This window comes from Glandiceps talaboti, chromosome 1 (assembly GCF_964340395.1).
Source record: "Glandiceps talaboti chromosome 1, keGlaTala1.1, whole genome shotgun sequence".
NCBI lineage: Eukaryota > Metazoa > Hemichordata > Enteropneusta > Spengelidae > Glandiceps > Glandiceps talaboti.
Window position 1 is genome coordinate 23,296,238 of NC_135549.1, and position 18,151 is coordinate 23,314,388.

The 18,151-nt window shown below is 35.5% G+C and overlaps 1 protein-coding gene across 1 annotated transcript; it reads right to left on the minus strand.

Annotated features, from left to right (window-relative positions):
• Positions 1–223: 223 nt before the first annotated feature.
• On the minus strand, positions 224–17,626 carry LOC144438770 (uncharacterized). The gene is made up of 13 exons (XM_078127933.1): positions 17,476–17,626; positions 15,242–15,410; positions 13,593–13,640; positions 12,446–12,680; positions 11,768–11,869; positions 8,628–8,834; positions 7,739–7,945; positions 7,028–7,178; positions 6,031–6,214; positions 4,669–5,284; positions 3,906–4,111; positions 2,647–2,804; positions 224–1,050 (listed from the first exon to the last, which is right to left on the minus strand). Exons 1-13 carry the CDS (start codon positions 17,564–17,566, stop codon positions 851–853), a joined length of 2,574 nt encoding a protein of 857 aa, XP_077984059.1. The 5' UTR covers positions 17,567–17,626; the 3' UTR covers positions 224–850.
• Between the last annotated feature and the right edge of the window lie 525 nt (positions 17,627–18,151).

Here is an 18,151-nt window from a genome sequence, read left to right on the forward strand (position 1 = left end):
GTTTTGGGTCAACACCCAAAATTCAGCACCCCAATGAATCATGATTTCCACCACTTACTCTTACACTACATGTACTCATAGATAAAATAGACCTCTAATTGACATGTACAATGTCTAACTAGTGGTATTTGAACTATTTTTAGTGAATATATATTGTTGGTTGTCTGACTGAAAGAAATTAACACCTTCCCTCCCCCCCCCCCCCACCCCTTACAACTCTTGCAGGTTTAAATGGATATACAAGTCACTGACACATGGACAAGAAAACTGTGTCCTTGTGAACTTGTCACTACTTTGATTACAGCTATGTCTATACTTGATTAATGTGAATATTAAATACTAGTTAAATCTATGCGCTGAGAAAATGCAATGTGACCAAAATGATCACAACAGAGTCTTTGGTGGGAAAAAAAATGACAATATCGAATGTCATCTGAAAGCCAACCTCTTGTATACTAGATACACCCAATGATTACAATAAAGTTGTGTGATATAGTAGTGCTGGAATCCATATATGTTGGAAGTCATCAAGAGATGTTTTTTTAGGGTTTTGAGATGATCTGGCGATGTGGTGTGTACGATGATGTAATTGCGATAGCTAGAAAATCTATCTGTGAGTTTTAAGTGTTGGAAATAAATAACAGTGATACGATAAACATGTACAGTTACAGTATAGTTGTAGACCATCGTTGGTGGCGCTGTGATGATCTACATGACACACGCATGTAGCACAGAGTAACAGAGCATCGTTGGTGGCACTGTGTTGGTCTATGTTACACACACATGTAGCTCAGTAACAGAGCGCCACCAACGCCGATATTTGTACTATCTAAGTTAGCTGTAAAGCCGTCTATGCCAGGGATATAAAAGCGTTGTATGATAACAGTTCATTCTGTAATGCCTGTAATCTCTTGATGAGTTCCTCACTCTCTATTCCACTGTCACTAACTCTAGAGATAGCATCATCTACTTGATCATGGACTTTACTCAATTCACTGAAACACACGTCAAGGTCTTCTCTGTTGTCTCTGTTGAAAGGACTTGGCCAACCTATAGTACACAAGAAAAGAGACATGTTGTATACATTAATATGATAATTGTAGGGTAACAAGCCAGTACATGTATGGCCAAAACTGATTATCAGCTTGGTAGATCAAATGATTTACATATGTTGTAACCCATAAACAGTTTTTAGCATTGAGCTTTCAATCTGTTTTGGTCAACGATCCTCATCAGAATGATAAATCCCATACATAGTTAAATGCATGTTTGCATCCTAGTCTTAAAGTCTACTAACGCAGCAAATCAGATCTAGACAATTTCATTTGTATGACTGTACTGTTTGTGGTGACGTATTGGCTATCTGGTAAATAACAACTCAGCCTCAGTAAACATTGCATTGTAGACATTCCATAATGGAGCATCATGGTTTTGAATCTCAGAGCATTACTGAATCTCAAAACGCAATCACTGAATCTCAAAACGCAATCACTGAATCTCAAAACGCAATCACTGGATCTCAAAACGCAATCACTGGATCTCAAAACGCAATCTCTGAATCTCAAAACACAATCACTGGATCTCAAAACGTAATCACTGGATCTCAAAACGCAATCACTGAATCTCAGAGCATCACTGAATCTTAAAATGCAATCACTGAACCTCAGAGCATCACTGGATCTCAAAACGCAATCACTGAATCTCAGAGCATCACTGGATCTCAAAACACAATCACTGAATCCCAGAGCATCACTGAATCTCAAAACGCAATCACTGAATCTCAAAACGCAATCACTGAATCTCAAAACGCAATCACTGAATCTCAGCGCATCACTGGATCTCAAAACGCAATCACTGAATCTCAAAACGCAATCACTGAATCTCAAAACGCAATCACTGAACCTCAGAGCATCACTGGATCTCAAAACGCAATCACTGAATCTCAAAACGTAATCACTGAATCTCAAAACGCAATCTGTGAGGTATCGTAACACTGAAGACACTATCAACAGACATAACACAATGATTGTGGCATAACAACTGAGAGTATGTGGATCAAAGTCTTTTTTAGTCACATCACGATCTGTTTTTGATGTTTAGAGGAACCACTTCCTCCATGATTTTGATTTAATAGTGGAGCTCTTTTTTAATAGTATCTAGAAAAGATGTCAGAATTCATTCTGTAATAAGGTTGTCTCACTAGTCTTTTCCTTGGCTGAATGAAGAAATATATTGGAGACTAACATCTCATTATACCATGCATAAGCCAAAAATATGGAATATATTCTCTGGTTGTTCCACGTCACAACAATGCACGTCTACGTCATTGGTTCTGATGTGTTCGAAATATGTCAAAACATTCAAATTGTCATTATTTTCCCAAACTTTTCTTTGATATTACTCGCGGTGGTATAATTATGTTATCCTCCAATATTTTTCTTCATTCAGCCAAGGAAAATACTCTTGATCTAAGGGTTGTCACCATGAGTCGCTAGACGAGTAGTGACAAAGGCCCCTTAGGTCACTCGCATTTGCCTTGGTTGAACGAAGAAATTTATTGGGGAATAACATCTGATTATCAGTTACACCACATATATTAACAGTTATGATGAGTTGCGAGTCAAGTGAATAAACGGCAGTTATTACCTTCTTCAACAGCTGCAGAATGTTTCAATATATCTTGACCATACAGAGATAGTACTAAGGTAACAACCTCGGCGGCAGGTCTCATTAGGATTTTGTTAGCAAATAACGTCTCAGTTAATGGCAGTACTCTAGCAGCAGCAGTCAGTGTCCATTTAGATCTATCAGAATTGAGAGAATCAATGCAATAAAGTTATGACATGTCTTGATAGGCTGGAGTTACAGGGGAACACCACTCCAGGAAATAGTCATTTTCATACGCTATAGATTTTGGAGAGTTATTTTATGATTTTATACTGGCGATGTCTGAAAAACATCAAGTTGATCTTGTGCCTTTATAGGGTATCTTTGCTATGGGCTATTGCTTCAAGGGAGTCAGCAGGAATAATATATTCATGGTTGCACCATGAATATTCATGACACCCGAGTGCTTATTCCTTTCAATGTAAAATATACCTCATGAATATTCATTGTGCAACCATGAATATATTTGCCATGTTTAAATTCTTGTAAATACTTTATACCTGTACTTCAATGAGGAGTTCAGAGTTAAAACAGGACAGTATTTAATGGTGATTATATAAAGCACATACCAGTAACTATTTTTTTCTCCAAATAAGAGTTTGAAATAGTGATTTGGTTGATTTTTATTCACTAAGGTTGGACGACATGAGTATATACATTACAATAAAATTTCTACTCACAGAGTCAAAAGATTTCTTGGAAATGAATCCCAAATTTTTGGAGATTTGCTTCTAAGAATTTTTTGACTCTGTGAGTAGAAATTTTCATTACTAAGAATGAACCCAGAGTTCATGAATATTCATTCTCACATATATACCTTTGGCAAAACCACAGGTTTTTCTTTTTCTCCCCCCCCCCCCCCCCCCCCCCCCCAAAAAAAAACAAAAAAAAACAAAAAACCAAACAAAAAAAAACAACACAAAAAACCCCACAAAAACAAACAAACAAAACAAAACACTTAGACTAACTGACTAACTGAGTGTCAAGAGAGAAAGGATACATTTGCTAGTAGTGATATCAATGTCAACTACACTGTAAGATGAATCATGTCATTCAGTTCTAATCGGTCACATTGGCACAATATCTCATATCTTACAGACACTAAAAATGTCAACATGAGGACGATAGGCTGACTTATTAAACTGCCATACTGTCTCTTGCTAAATCATATTTAGTGATAGACTGAGGGTCTATCATTTAGTGTACTCTCATGATTTATTTCAAGTGCTGATACTTACTTGTGTGACACAAACACATTGAGTGCATTGGCACAGACAGTGGGATCCGTTTGTATTATACAGTTATCTGGTGTTGTGTTAGAATCTCTCTTACTGGCCTTCTGTTTATTCCTAGCCTGTAAGATTTCCTCTGTTGCCTTGGTCAGTGATTCTACAGCTTGGACTTGATTTCCACTCAGCCACAGAGTACCTAGAAAGTTGATTATCTTCACAACAAGAGAAAAAAGATGATTTTTTTTCAGAAACGAGTTCAAGCATCAGAAGAAAATTGCACAGATAGTTTCCTTTTGCTACTGAATGTATCCTGTAGTAACACTGATGACGACTTTGTTTGATTATTGCTGTTTCACAATACTTTGCATATTAAGGAATACAAAATCATATAGTTTAATCATGGGTGTTACTAAATACACTGTGACTAATACCAGTGATGATATGCATGTAAGTCTACCATCCAAAATTTGTAAGCAGTACATGTATGTCTTGGCAAGATGTCCATACCATCAATGAACAAATGTTTCTTGCACTTGGATTTGGTAAATAAATTAGACAATTATTTGGCTGATTCACATAACTCTCATTCTAAACGCATGTACACACACACACACACACACACACACACACACACACACACACACACACACACACACACACACACACAAATAAACACTCATACATACACAGACAACCCCCCCCCCCCCCCCCCCACCCCACCACCACCACTACACACACACACACAGAACCAACACTTCAAATTACTTACAGCTGAATGGTTCTTGGTTGTCATGGTTTTTTGAGGTTTTACATTTTGTGGTGCTGCTTTCACTTTGTTAACCGCCATCTCCTGCACAGGACTTCTAGTGCCTTTCCTTGGCATATTCCGTCTACTGTGTATTGTACTATCAGCTCCTACCAACTCTGCTGGGATCACAGGTTCTTGGGCACATCCCCACTTCTTTCGTTCCCTTTTATAGTGGGGATCACCTGGTTTTCCCCACCTTCTCCTTCCATCTATATCGTCCTCATCATCATCATAATCACTTGAATCATAATCATCTGATGTGACTTGATGTTTAGCGCCCTCAGTGGCAAAAACATCATCACCATCACCATCCTTGGTGTTACGTGATGTTGGTGTCTTTGACACAGTATTAAGCTGTCTTTTCATTTGATCAAAGTTATCAAGTTCATTAGGAGAAACTCCACCATCTTGTTTATTCAGGGAATGTATATAAATATGTCCTGCCTTTGTCTTTGTGTCTGGTTCCGTTCCCGTCAGCTGTCCTTTCTGTTCAGATTTTTTCTTTTTTACTTGTTTTGCTTCAAGTGCTATATTTTTAGCAGCCTCTTTTTGTGCTTTAGCTTTTTCTTTTTCCCTCCTACAAAAAAAAGGTAACTGTCTAATAATTTTACATAAAAGACGTACAAATGAGTGACAAACTAACAAATATATATTTTGATCATTATGCAAAGTCACTGTGTTACTTTTTTTGTTACGTATGTATCAGAGATTACTTGCACCGGTGTGCACACATACAATTGGTATTTGCACTGCAGTGGAATACTGAAAACATTACTGCATACCTGCATGCAAATGATATGCAAATGAGGACATGATTGTTCGTTCTACACGAAAGTGACCGTATGGAGTCATTTTTATGGAAATTTGTTGGATAAACATATGTAATAATAACAGAACCCCATGTCACATGAGTGCCAATGTGGGTACTCAGCAATATTTGCATTCATGTCCTGAGTATTTTCTGTTGTAAGTGAGTGAAAGTACGGCCACAGAGGACACTGCAAGCATTAATGCAAATATCCCAAGTACGCCACCCTTGCACTAGTGCATCATGGGGTTCTGTCATATTATCAACTATGGCATATATGAAGCGAATACAAATAAACGGACAACAATAACTGCCACCATTTCTACCCTGATAACTACAAAGATGTCTAATATATTTTGTTCATAAGTTGTCATTTTGCAGCAATAAAACATGAACAACAATGACAAAGATCACTTTTAGTGTACGTAGACTTTTGAATAAAGAGAGACATCTTGTCCTCGACAAAATCAATTCTGGTATTAGAAAATAAAAATACAAGAGTTTTTGTCACTTACTCATACTTAAATTTTGATGGTGATTGGAAATATTCCTGGACTTGTTTTCCATCAAAATTGATACCAAAATCCTTGGGATATTCCTGCATTGCCATTTCCAGAACTGGTAAAGCATAGTCACGAATGTAATCAATCATTTCCAGGGACGCCACCATCATCTTGTCAAACTCTTGCGCATTGAAGCCTGAAAAGGCAAAAAAACCCACAATTTTTAAAATTTCAAAATATATTTCTGTTATTTGTAATATTCTTACAATTTTGGGGAAAAGATAATTTACCAAACTCATGATTATAACATTTAGAACTTGCAACTGTGTGGACAGAGGGTGATATCTACTTCGTTAGGTGTTCTCCTTAAGCAATGCAACAAGGATGTTGGAACCTCGTCAGTGACTTCCTGATAAGATGTATAATCACTGACACTTCATTTTAACTCAAAACGGTATCAACATAGCCTGATCAAATCCTAGAAAGGAATCCTGGTCCCTTAACTACAGAAGACACTACTTGTCTCTGTTCTCTCTTGTAAAAAAAGAATACTATAGAAAACACTGTCACAAAACTGAAAGGGTCCCTTTGTTGTTGTGTGGATGATTACATACATGCCATTCCCATTCTTGTACACATACTATATGTGTATTTTCTACTTTCCGAGCTGAATCAAGCACGTAAAATTACTTGTAATTCACATGTGACGTTTGAAAATTTGATATGACATTTCTACTGACAATCTTGAATACCATTTGAACAATTTTCAGTCATTTGAAATTGTTTCTAACAGCCTGGCTACAAAGTCATTACCATTCGATGTACAGTACCTTTATTTAGTCTAAAGGCTAACACAGTTTCAACTTTTTCACACATTTACTTCTACCGTCCATATTTTAGATTTTAGTAAGTCACGATCACAGACACTTTTTTTTAGTAAGACAGCAAGAAAATCTCTAAAAGAAGACTTGTCTAAACACATATAGACTCAGTATTGTCATATTCTTACCTTCTGATTCAGGGGTCATGGCTGTCACCTCAGATGTGGTATCTACAACGTTAGCTAATAGACGACAGGCTGGTCTCAACACATTGGGTTTGTCTAAATGTCTCTCCATAGCATTAACTACTAACTCTATTGCACACTGTCGGACGGCACCCTAGAAGTAAACCCAAAGTTCATTAATAGATAAAACCAAATCACCAGAATGGTGTCAAAACTTATGTTTGTTGAAGACACTAACTTTACTATGTTAGTTACTGTTACTGTAATGATTTTGGACATGTCTATGATGTCAATGGTTCTGGGTGATTCAATGTATGTGTTTGCAGTGTTCAGAATTGCCAAAAATAATTATATTTGGTTCCATAATGAATATTCATGATTCCATTCATGCGTTTTCCCTTCAGTGTACACTGTCTCTCATGAATATTCATTGTTCAACCATGAATAACTATTTCTGCTGCCGCAATAGCCCATAACACATGATCAACTTGATGTTCCTCTGAAATCACAAGTAACTATAGGTAATTAGAGGTAAAATCATGAAATGAATCTCCAAACCCTGTACCTTATAAAAATTGCTTCTATTTCCTGGAGTGGTATTCCCCTTTAAGAATAACCTTTTTTTGCATGAACTATCTGTGACCCCTTGCTTGAAAACAAGAACATCATTCCAAAAATCCCAGCATTCCAGTGTCAGTTCAGAATAATACCTACCTTTAATTTAGGAGTAGGTTTATACTTGGCTAGCTGTGCCAGTACACTACATGTGTTTTCTTGAATTTCTTCACTTTGCAAATGAGCTGCCATGGTACCTAGTAGTACTGCCCCTGCCTTGTACCCTAATAACATATCATGATTCTCCATCAGTAGACTCAGCTTTGCAAGGAGACCTGTCCACAGTATGTTGTGTTCGACTGGATCCTAGAACCAGGAAAATAGTTGTCATGACATTTTTCTTCCTCACAGCCATTAAATAAAGTCCATCTGAATGAATGCATTCATTAGCACAAAACAATCTTACATTTGATAATTTAAGGCATGTCACCTGTATTATGACAAGTAAAAACCCCTCTTTTATTGTGTTCACATTACAATATATACTGTCAGACATTGCAATATCCTTAAGAAGAGTTGACAAAGAAGCATAGTATTGTTACAGTATTATACATTGTCAATGCAGTTTTTGTTAAGGGTACTGATCGTAGTCCTGGTAGGTAGGTAAGTCAAAATTGCCCGATTCCCAACATATTTTGGAGAAGTACCCACTAAACTCTAGCATATTGAGAATGTTATGATTAAGCCCCCCCCCCCCCCCCCACACACACACACACAGACAGACACACGTACCTTTACTTGAGGATTTAAGTTTTAATACAATTCAGTACAAACAGTAACAAAAGCACAAATTTGTCAACTATTTTTCCCGACACAGCTAGATCTCTGCATGACTATCACAAAATCAAACAGCTTCCCACTTTTATCAAATTCTGAATAAATATTCAAGGGCCCAGAAATATCTCTGTTTTGGGTAAGGGACAGCCACAACTACAAAACAGAACAGCCTTAGGATCTAGGACTTTGGATAGAGATTGGAAAATCTTACCAGTGAATATCTAAGGAGATCAAGTAGTAGTTTAATTAATGGTTTATGACATAATGGTTCGGCTGGTTCTGGTGGTGGACTCTCTCCTCCAGCATCTTTATCTTTCTCTGCAAGTTCCATTCCCCTATCCTTCATAATTCTCTTGTTTTCCTCCCCAAAATCCCTCAGAAAATCCACAATGATACATTCATTGGTCTCTGCTACTTCCTGGGAGTCAAATAAGGAGAAGAAACAAGTAAATATAATGTACATTTTGTCAACTGATATGAAACTAAAGACAGTACACTTTGAAAAAGCAATACAAACAGTAAATTTTCTATATATAGAAGAATGTAATATATACTAGTATTACAGACCTATCGGTAGTATTGGCATTTACACTTAAAGGGGAACGCCACTCCCAAAAATAAAGGTACTTTCATACACTTTGGGTTCTGGACTCCTAAGCCTATTTCCTTCAGATATATAGTTATTAAAGAAATGCTCTGTTTGTGAACAAGTGTCATCACCACCACCATGACTGCAGTTGACATTGGCAGCCTAGACACTTGCTTATTCTTGCCATAGAGGGCACTGTTTCACAAAATATGATGGGTGGGCCAAAATAACAATATTTTTTTATTTTGATGTCGAAGCTGAAAATTTGGGTTGGTCGGGTAATGAGAAACAGAAAAAATATAGAGCTGCCCTGCTACCAAGGAATTTGAGTCATCTATGCATCAATAAAATCAAAGCATGTAAAAAATGTAATGATAGTAAATGACTGTCAAAACACAGGCTGGGTCTATGCTTAAAGATGATATATACATCACTGGTATTTTACAATAAAATGATATTAGTGTCTGTTCACATTTTGATTATGAAATATAATATTAGTAATTTTATGTAATAAGATTTATCATGTCTGGCTATAATATCAACCAGTTGTGCTGTTATAACTTCATCTATATATTCTACATATCATTCACACTACATTTTATCTCTGGAATATTTTCAGTCATCATGTACTAAGTTTCAAAATTTGAATAATTACTAAATGTGTCTGGCATTTGGTGTTTTTAATACTACTGTTTTATAAACTATGTGTCTGTCTCTGATAGTTGTGTCATATATCATAGCTGAAATTCCAAAGCACCTCAGATTGAACTGTTAACAAAAAATGACTGTGTATAGTAATATGACTTATCAATGATTAGATCATGACCTCTATTGACCTCCTGACCCCACTATGACCTCACACAAACCATCAGGGAATGTGTACATGCAATTCTCAGTTGGAAACCCTTCTACAAATAGTTTTTTTTACCAATCAGCAAGTAGTCTGATGTCTGACACCAATACATACTTATTTAGTATATGGTGTTAATTTTTATTAAAGGCCAAGGTCCAAACAGGCTATGTGCCCATGCTACGGAAGTAGGTTTGCGCATGTGCAACGGAATACGTTTGTTTATCTGGGAGGAGCATTTGGTAAATCCGACCAAGGTAGTTTATCAACATATTAGTGGCTGTTCACACATATTGGTTACATGTTGTTCTTGCCTAATCCGAAGATTCCCTTGTTATATTTATTTTTTCAAGTCTAGTTGCAGTGTTTCTGCTACGTTTTTTTTCGGTGCGTACGTACGTACGTACGGCCAGACACCCAGTCTGGGGTAAACACGTATTTCTATAAGCTTATACATACAAATTATAACCAGAAAAATTATATTTTGAGGGACCTGTTCTAACACGATCCAAACACTATTACACAATGACAATTTGTATCATTGAAATTGTAAACTGAAATTCTTGGGTACGAACAAACTTACTTACTTGTATCATTTGTACAAGTTGCACACGTACACACTGGCGTCGGCATTTGGTCGATCGTTACCACACCAAAATCATTAGATAGATGAGAATGTTTTTTACAGATTACAATTTAAATTAGAATTTAAATTTTGGGTAGCAACACACGATTGTATTTAGTCCTTAATCATAGACACTGGAGAGACCATTGTCTGTGATTTAACTAGAATACAAATTTAGACAATCTATATCGCAGTCATTGGACAATTAGCAAGTACAGCCACTATGTAAATTCCTACATTCAAAAATAGATTACCACAAAAACTAGTAAGAAATTAACTTACAATTTTGTATGCAAAGAGAAGGAAAAAATTAGCAAATTTATAAATGTGTGTGCTTACACATACATACATACATACATACATACATACATACATACATACATACATACATACATACATACATACATACATACATACATACGTACATACGTACGTACATACATACATACATACATACATACATACATACATACATACAGATAGATAGACAGACAGACACAGACAGGCAGACAGACAGACAGACAGACAGACAGACAGGCAGGCAGAGACATACACATATGCATACATACTGGGTACACATTCACACACACATCAACAGAAACACACATAAACTCAAATGCCAGATGTATATAAATCCTCTTTTTTTGCCACCTCTGATAATTAATTACATTGCATGTATTATAACAAATACAATTATCTAGTCCAAACAACCTGTTACATTTACTATTTACTTTTACAATTAATAATAAATTGTTTTGGTGGCCTTGAGCAATTACAGGTAACATATGTCATCCAACCTATTCACCTCTCAAACTATGGAACACACCATTTAAAAAGAGGGATGTTGGGACACACCATTCCAGCTCAAACAGATATATTTAAAAGTTGCATTGTCATCAAAAGTTTTTTTCTCAACAAACTCATAGTTCACAACTTTTACAGTATAACTTTGTTAATATTTCGGGACTGTTCCATCTTGCAGTTATTCAATGGATATTTAACAGCCCCTAAAACAAAATGGAATGGTTCTACCAGCTGATTGATAGACAATGTGCAAAATATATCAGAATTTCTACTGAAATGTCTGAAAATGTAAAATTGTGGAAACGAACACATCATTCTATATTGAAAATTAATTTATAAACTAGTCATTGTATGCAATTAAACTTTTTTTTTTGTCATTACACAAGATAAACCGGTAATACTAAATACTAACATCTTATCTCCCAGAATTCTGTAACTGTTGACAAGCTAAAACCTGACAACTCAGTCTACTCAAAGACATACCTGGAGTGCTCTGAAGACCTGGTCCACTATCAGAGGTGAGATGTCCATGTCTGTTAACATCAACAACTGTCTACTCATATAAGATGATGCCAAGTGGGCAACCTGAAGTGGGTGCGGAAATAGATCACATGTATTTTAAAGTTTCAACTATAACTGAAAGGTTACATCTTTAACTATCAATCAATCTGAAAAAGGAAGAAAAACTTTCTAAGTCTAGAGGATGGCAAAATTATTAAGTGTTTTTAGAAAGAATTTTGAACTGATATCTGGCCACTATCAGTACAGATTTTACTGATACTGTTCTGAACACAAGCTATATACATGTAGCATACATACAGCTGGATTTTAATATTTTATATTTTTGTAAACTTGCCCTGAATATATGCACTACAAGTTGAATATAAACATCGTCAGTTGGATTGCTACATTTTATACATACTACATATAACATACAAACAGGCAAAAATTCTTAATTTTATGGGCAGTAGAAATTATCCTGTTTTTTTTGCTAGACATGTTTTCATACTCTGCAAGGAAGATACAACTGGTGCACAGCATATAATGTATGGCATATACATATTCAACAAGAGTGATCCCAGATAAAGACTATGAGTCTATGAGAAGCAAATTAGACATAGTTCATATTTCTACTATTAACAACAACTGATAATAACCTACTTGTGCTGGTGTCTGCAACTGTTGTATCAAGTCAGTCTCAATATTAGGTTGAACTATGACACACCAGTCATCAGACAATTCCCCAAAGCTTGTCCTTTTGCCATTACTATTACTGTCTGTCGTCCCCATCTCATTCCTAATAGGTTTGGTCTGTAGTCGTTTAGGTTTAGGGGGAGGACCAACTGTTGCCTGCACATCGGTGTCATCGGATACACTGTTTCTATTACTTCTGCTTCTGAGAGAGAAAAAAGGATAAAAAATATCACGTCAATTTAGAAATTTTGTTCATTTGCTTTTGTGCCAAAATATAAATGAGAGCACAATGGCAGTCTTTCATTACATGACAATGAAATTATTTTCATTGAATGAAAAAATGAATACTTTTGTTTTAGTTTAGGATCTGTAATGTAAAGACTGCCTTACAACAAAATATATACCCTCAGTTATGTGATGTATTTTGGGAATCCATCCTTTCAAATTACATAACACTGTTACTGAGTACATGACACAAAGCCAACTATTTCTATGTATTATTTACTTATCTACATTGGCATGTCAAACAATTCTATTTTATGAATCTGACAAAAATTGGATTACATAGATGTACTGTCATTCTCTATCGTGATGAGTTCATTGCTTTGAAAATCTTACATAAAACCTGTTCTGGATTCAAACACAGAATTGTCTCTGAGAGTGTACATGTATATCGTACACATTTTCTTGACTAGTAAAATACTTGGGGACAATCGTCAGACAAGTTCAAAAAACAAATTTTGCCAACGTTGGGGGGTCTGCTGTCAAAGTGATTGCTAAACTTCATTTTCAGATTTCTAACCAATCTTCAATGATAACAAGTTCTCTGTACTGTATTTACTACTTACATGTTGATAAGATGATTACAATTTACTGCTTCAATGTGATATACATGTACTGCGCTGAGTTGCCAATTGTATTTTAATGTGTTTACCATGTTTTTTACATTATCGATCATAGTGGTGTGACTGCCACAATTTTTGCCATGGTTTACATAATGTACGAGTCAATGTTGTACTTGTGAATGTTCATTTAGGGGGAGGAACTTTTGGCAAAAACGAGCAAAGTATGTTTATTCAAAAAGCTTGTGTGATATTGTGTGATAGTGCCATACCTTGTTGCCTCATATCTGAATAAGCTTGTCTTTCCCAACCTGACAGTGCTACCTGTGTAATAAAACAAACCAATCTTGTCACGTTAGTTTACATGGTTTCAGCTGTTCTGTATCTTTAAAGGGGAACACCATTCCCAGAAATAGAGACATTTTCATAAACTATGGGTTCTGTAGAGTCATTTCATGATTTTACATCACTTACAATTACTTGTGATTTCAGAGAAACATCGAGTTGATCATATGCCTTTGATGGGTATCTTTGCTATTGGCCAATGCATTATGGGAGTCAGCAGAAATATTTATGGTTGTATATTCATGACTCCTAAGTGTCTAATCCCTTCAGTGTAAAACATCTCTCATGCACTCTGGCCATCATATCAATTACATGTAAGTACATCTCTACTTCATCTTTATCCAAGATAAATGGGATATTATTGGGTGATGGTTGTCACAAGTACACAATCGTCAAAATAGTCATACATTGTTTCTAAAAGCTTGCCAACTAGTTGAATCTGTGATGCTCCTCCTGTCACCTGTCAACTATTTTTTTTTTTTTTAGAAATAATGAAGGGGTGTAGAGTAGGTGACTCACAAGACTATAAATCTAGTAGAACGACTTATGTTTTTATGATTTATTGTCCAGTTTTTTAAGACATTTAAAAATTGTTTGCTTGACTGATGCAATCCACTAGTGCAAACCCTAAGACAATGTTTAGGTTGAAACATTAGAATTTAGGGAAACGAAGGGTGTGGGGGGTGGGTGGGTAATTGGCAATTTTGAAATAAATGTAACGATACTTATGGAATGCAACACTGGTATCATGGTACACCTGGTATGGTGTACTTATTGTGTCATGGAATACTTCTTATGTTAGGGAACACAAATTAAATGCACACACACACACACACACCTGGGGTCAGATTTTACCTGTATTGACTTTACTAAACAAGGCACTGCTACATGTATCTATAACCAAAGATCAAACTTCACAGTTCACAAGATCAATAACTATTACTTTCAAGAAATTTGAATGGATTTTACTAAAAATACACATTTTCTCATGAACATTCTTCTACACATCATTGTATGTTATAAATATATTCTATCATTAGGTAAATCATGTTGTCTGTATGTATAACAACAAAACATACCTGCCATTTTGATCAACATGTAACTGAATATGTTGTAAATTTATGACCAAAGATGATGTACTCGGAAAATACTGCACTACTTTTTATTGTGTTTTAAAGTGCCCATGATTGGGTATTTAGATTTTTAAATTATATGGGTAGTAACTCTCAAGATACTAGTACCTTTTAAAATATTAATACTTGATTATTCTCAAGTACGACATCGCAAATACGTACATTGTATAGTAGTAGTAGAGTACATACTTCATACATATTCATGTACCCTATACATGACTAGTTATATGCTGGTATTCAAATAACTAGGTAACATATGTACTTGTAACAATGCTGACAGCAAAATCATTTTTATTGCTTTAATTTTCTATTCATGATGTGCCCTCCATAATCACGACCACACTGATTTTTTTTACAATTTCTACAAGACCTTGAATTATCAAACTTTCAAAGCCAAAATACCCACATGCCGAGCTCTTTTTTTTTTATCTCAGATTTTGAACCTACCATGCAGAAGCTGTGTTTTCTCATCCACTTCGGCATCATTAATCAAACAGGAAGTAAGAATGGAAAATGGGAATAAATTAACTTCTTTTTCCTGACGTACAATCTCACAACACAGTCCTTTGCAGTCCTCGTCTGGTAATGTGATGTCATATTCACCTCCCCATCCTAAGGTTCAGAAACATAGATAATTCATTAGTTCATTTATGGTGATGACATCACAATATGTAAATTAGTTGCAAACCTTAATTTGCATAATGGAAGACATATCTTGCATAATCCAAGTAGGGGTTCAAAATCCATGTCACAGACTACTAAACATTGGACATACTATTATTACTAGAGAAATGTTATTCCCAAACAGGTTACAAAGGTACATTGTCTAATATTAATAAAAAACAGCGAAGTTACCTTATTGGGATCTAGTTTTTTTACGCTGAGTGATGATGTCTGAGTGATTCGGATGAAAGTGACATAGTTGCTTCAAAATCTAGATTCCAATATTAGTAACTTCACTATTATTACTACATAAAATGGAGCCAAGTATCAATTTCTATTCTACTATTGTCCTATCTTACACTTTCATATTGAAGAACTGTAATATTTATACTACAATGTATAATTCATAAATAAATTGACTTTTTTGTCACATTCATCACAGTATTATCATTTACTTTATAAAAGTGTTTAGTTTGACCCTGACCTTTCAGTGACACTGAGTGAAATGAAAGTACAGGATAGTATACAGGATACAGATAGTGGGATAGTGAACAAAGGTATTATTCATGAGTATTTGTTGTGTTATATGATCAGGAAGTAAGGAAGGTTTAGGAGGGCTGGTTGTCTGAGTTCATGTTATTTCTTTGTGTGGTTAAAATTTATCTATCTCCTTTGATAAACACTTGCCTATCAGTAACCTACTTCAATCGTCAATGATATTTTGAAATTTCACGTCTAAATATTCACACAACATTACATGATTAAAACATTGGAAATATTACCGACTTCCATGATTAAAACATCTGGGTGAAATATGTACATTTATTTTAACTTGGTGAAAAGAGACACTTAAAATTTTTTTTTTTGTAGGGTGATGACAGCGGCAACATTGTACACTTAGATGTCTAAATTTGAGTATATTCGTGAGAGATGTACATGTTTATTTCCCAAATATTTTATCATTATTTATAATACAAAATGTAGTAACCTTGAAATCTTGGGACATTTTGGTGATAAATCATTTCCTGTACTTCCTATTATTTTCATATACATGCAGATGTGACTAATGCTACAAAACACTTTGATGTTTTTACTGTGGACATATTCGACTTGTTCCTTTGATTTCTTACCAATTATAGATACAGGCATAGTATTAGTGACTTGCATACATGTATACGACAAGAGGATCTTTGTATACAAATACTGACTAAATGGTAATGGAGGACATTGTGGGAGTGTGCATTTTTTTTGCTCAAATAAGAAACCCCTCCCTATTATTACATACAGAACATGATGTGAATCAACGACTTGTATTGATTGTTCACAGCCTATAGTTTTCATTATTACAAACCATGTATTTCAATTAGGGGAGGAGTTGACTGCTATTCACATTGAAATGATTTCAGTGAAATGTTGGCTCATAACTATAATATTGATTTCCTAGTATTTTACAACTCTTGTACATTGTGTTTCTACGAAAAGACCCAGACCAATAAATTACTGACAGTAGTGGCACACTGAAAGGGAAACCCTATTTTGGTCACACCTACGTGTTGAGTCACCGAGGAGGGGACATCATTGTCATAGTGAAACCTAATATGATAATACATCTCAACCCACATTTGTAGAATTCCCGTTCACTTTTATTAGAGGGATTCATGATGAAGTAATGGGAATAGAAACGTGTTGTAACGCGAACATTGCTTACCAGTATACATGTAATGATGTATTTATTGTACAAAAAAGAACAGAAAGGTGTTAGATTTTCAAGACGTCGAAATACGGTAAACGTGACTAAGTTCAAACGAATGCATTGGATTACATTTTACAATAATGCAGACTTTGCATACTGATTCCGTGATCAATCGGACAATAAACAACTTCACCTTTTCAGTGATACGACCGTAACCTCAAAAAAAGTCATCTCCGACGCCAATAACCAAGAGATAATTAGTGTAAACAAAAACAATCTGCAGCTGGCATTGTGTCGATCTGTCACATTGGCATTCCTTACCTATTTTGAACGTCCGTTTCGTCAAACAGTGTATCTTCTTACTCTTGAGATCTAGTAAATACGGACCGTCATCATCTGGCGCGGACGACATCGTAAAAAACAATTCTTATGTCGTAACTTCGTCAAATTAAACTAATCGACTGCGATGCGCCATCTTGACTTGCAATGATAATGTATCACGTGATGCTACAACCCGGCGTGCTTTGCGCCCCGGTAAACTTTCGAAACTTGGAGGGATGATTTATCACCAACGCCGACTCACTTTAACTCCACCCTCTACAAATTAAAAAAAAGCAAGACACATTGCGTTTAAATCTGCATGAGAGATTTTTTTAACAGAAGAAAATAACACGAACTATTTTGAAGAGAATGGTGTTGACAATCCCTGTCTATACGCATGTGTGTGTCTCGATACTGTAACAAAGCAAAGGTCGTTTGATTGAACGGTTCATTAACATACACTTTACGTGGGTGTCCATCGTGATTCCTTGAAAATGTTCTAAATTTAGAGTATGCTGGTGTCCAGTACAGTATCACGAGATAATGAACGAGTTGGGTTTTCCCTCGGGTGACAGCCTACATTGTAAAACGTACGCGTGAAACAGTTTTTACAATGCAATACTCACATTGAATGTCGCAATGTGTTTTGTATGTTTTTTGTGATGTGATGTGATGT

What these genes read in the sequence shown, in the direction of transcription:
- LOC144438770 (XM_078127933.1), bottom strand. Translation starts at nt 17,566, where the DNA reads ATGTCGTCCGCGCCAGATGATGACGGTCCGTATTTACTAGATCTCAAG. An exon ending in AGGTCTTCAGAGCACTCCAG is followed by an intron (nt 8,835 to 11,767) that starts GTATGTCTTTGA and finishes TTTGACTCCCAG; the next exon opens with GAAGTAGCAGAGACCAATGA. An exon ending in AATGTGTTTGTGTCACACAA is followed by an intron (nt 2,805 to 3,905) that starts GTAAGTATCAGC and finishes CAATTCTGATAG; the next exon opens with ATCTAAATGGACACTGACTG.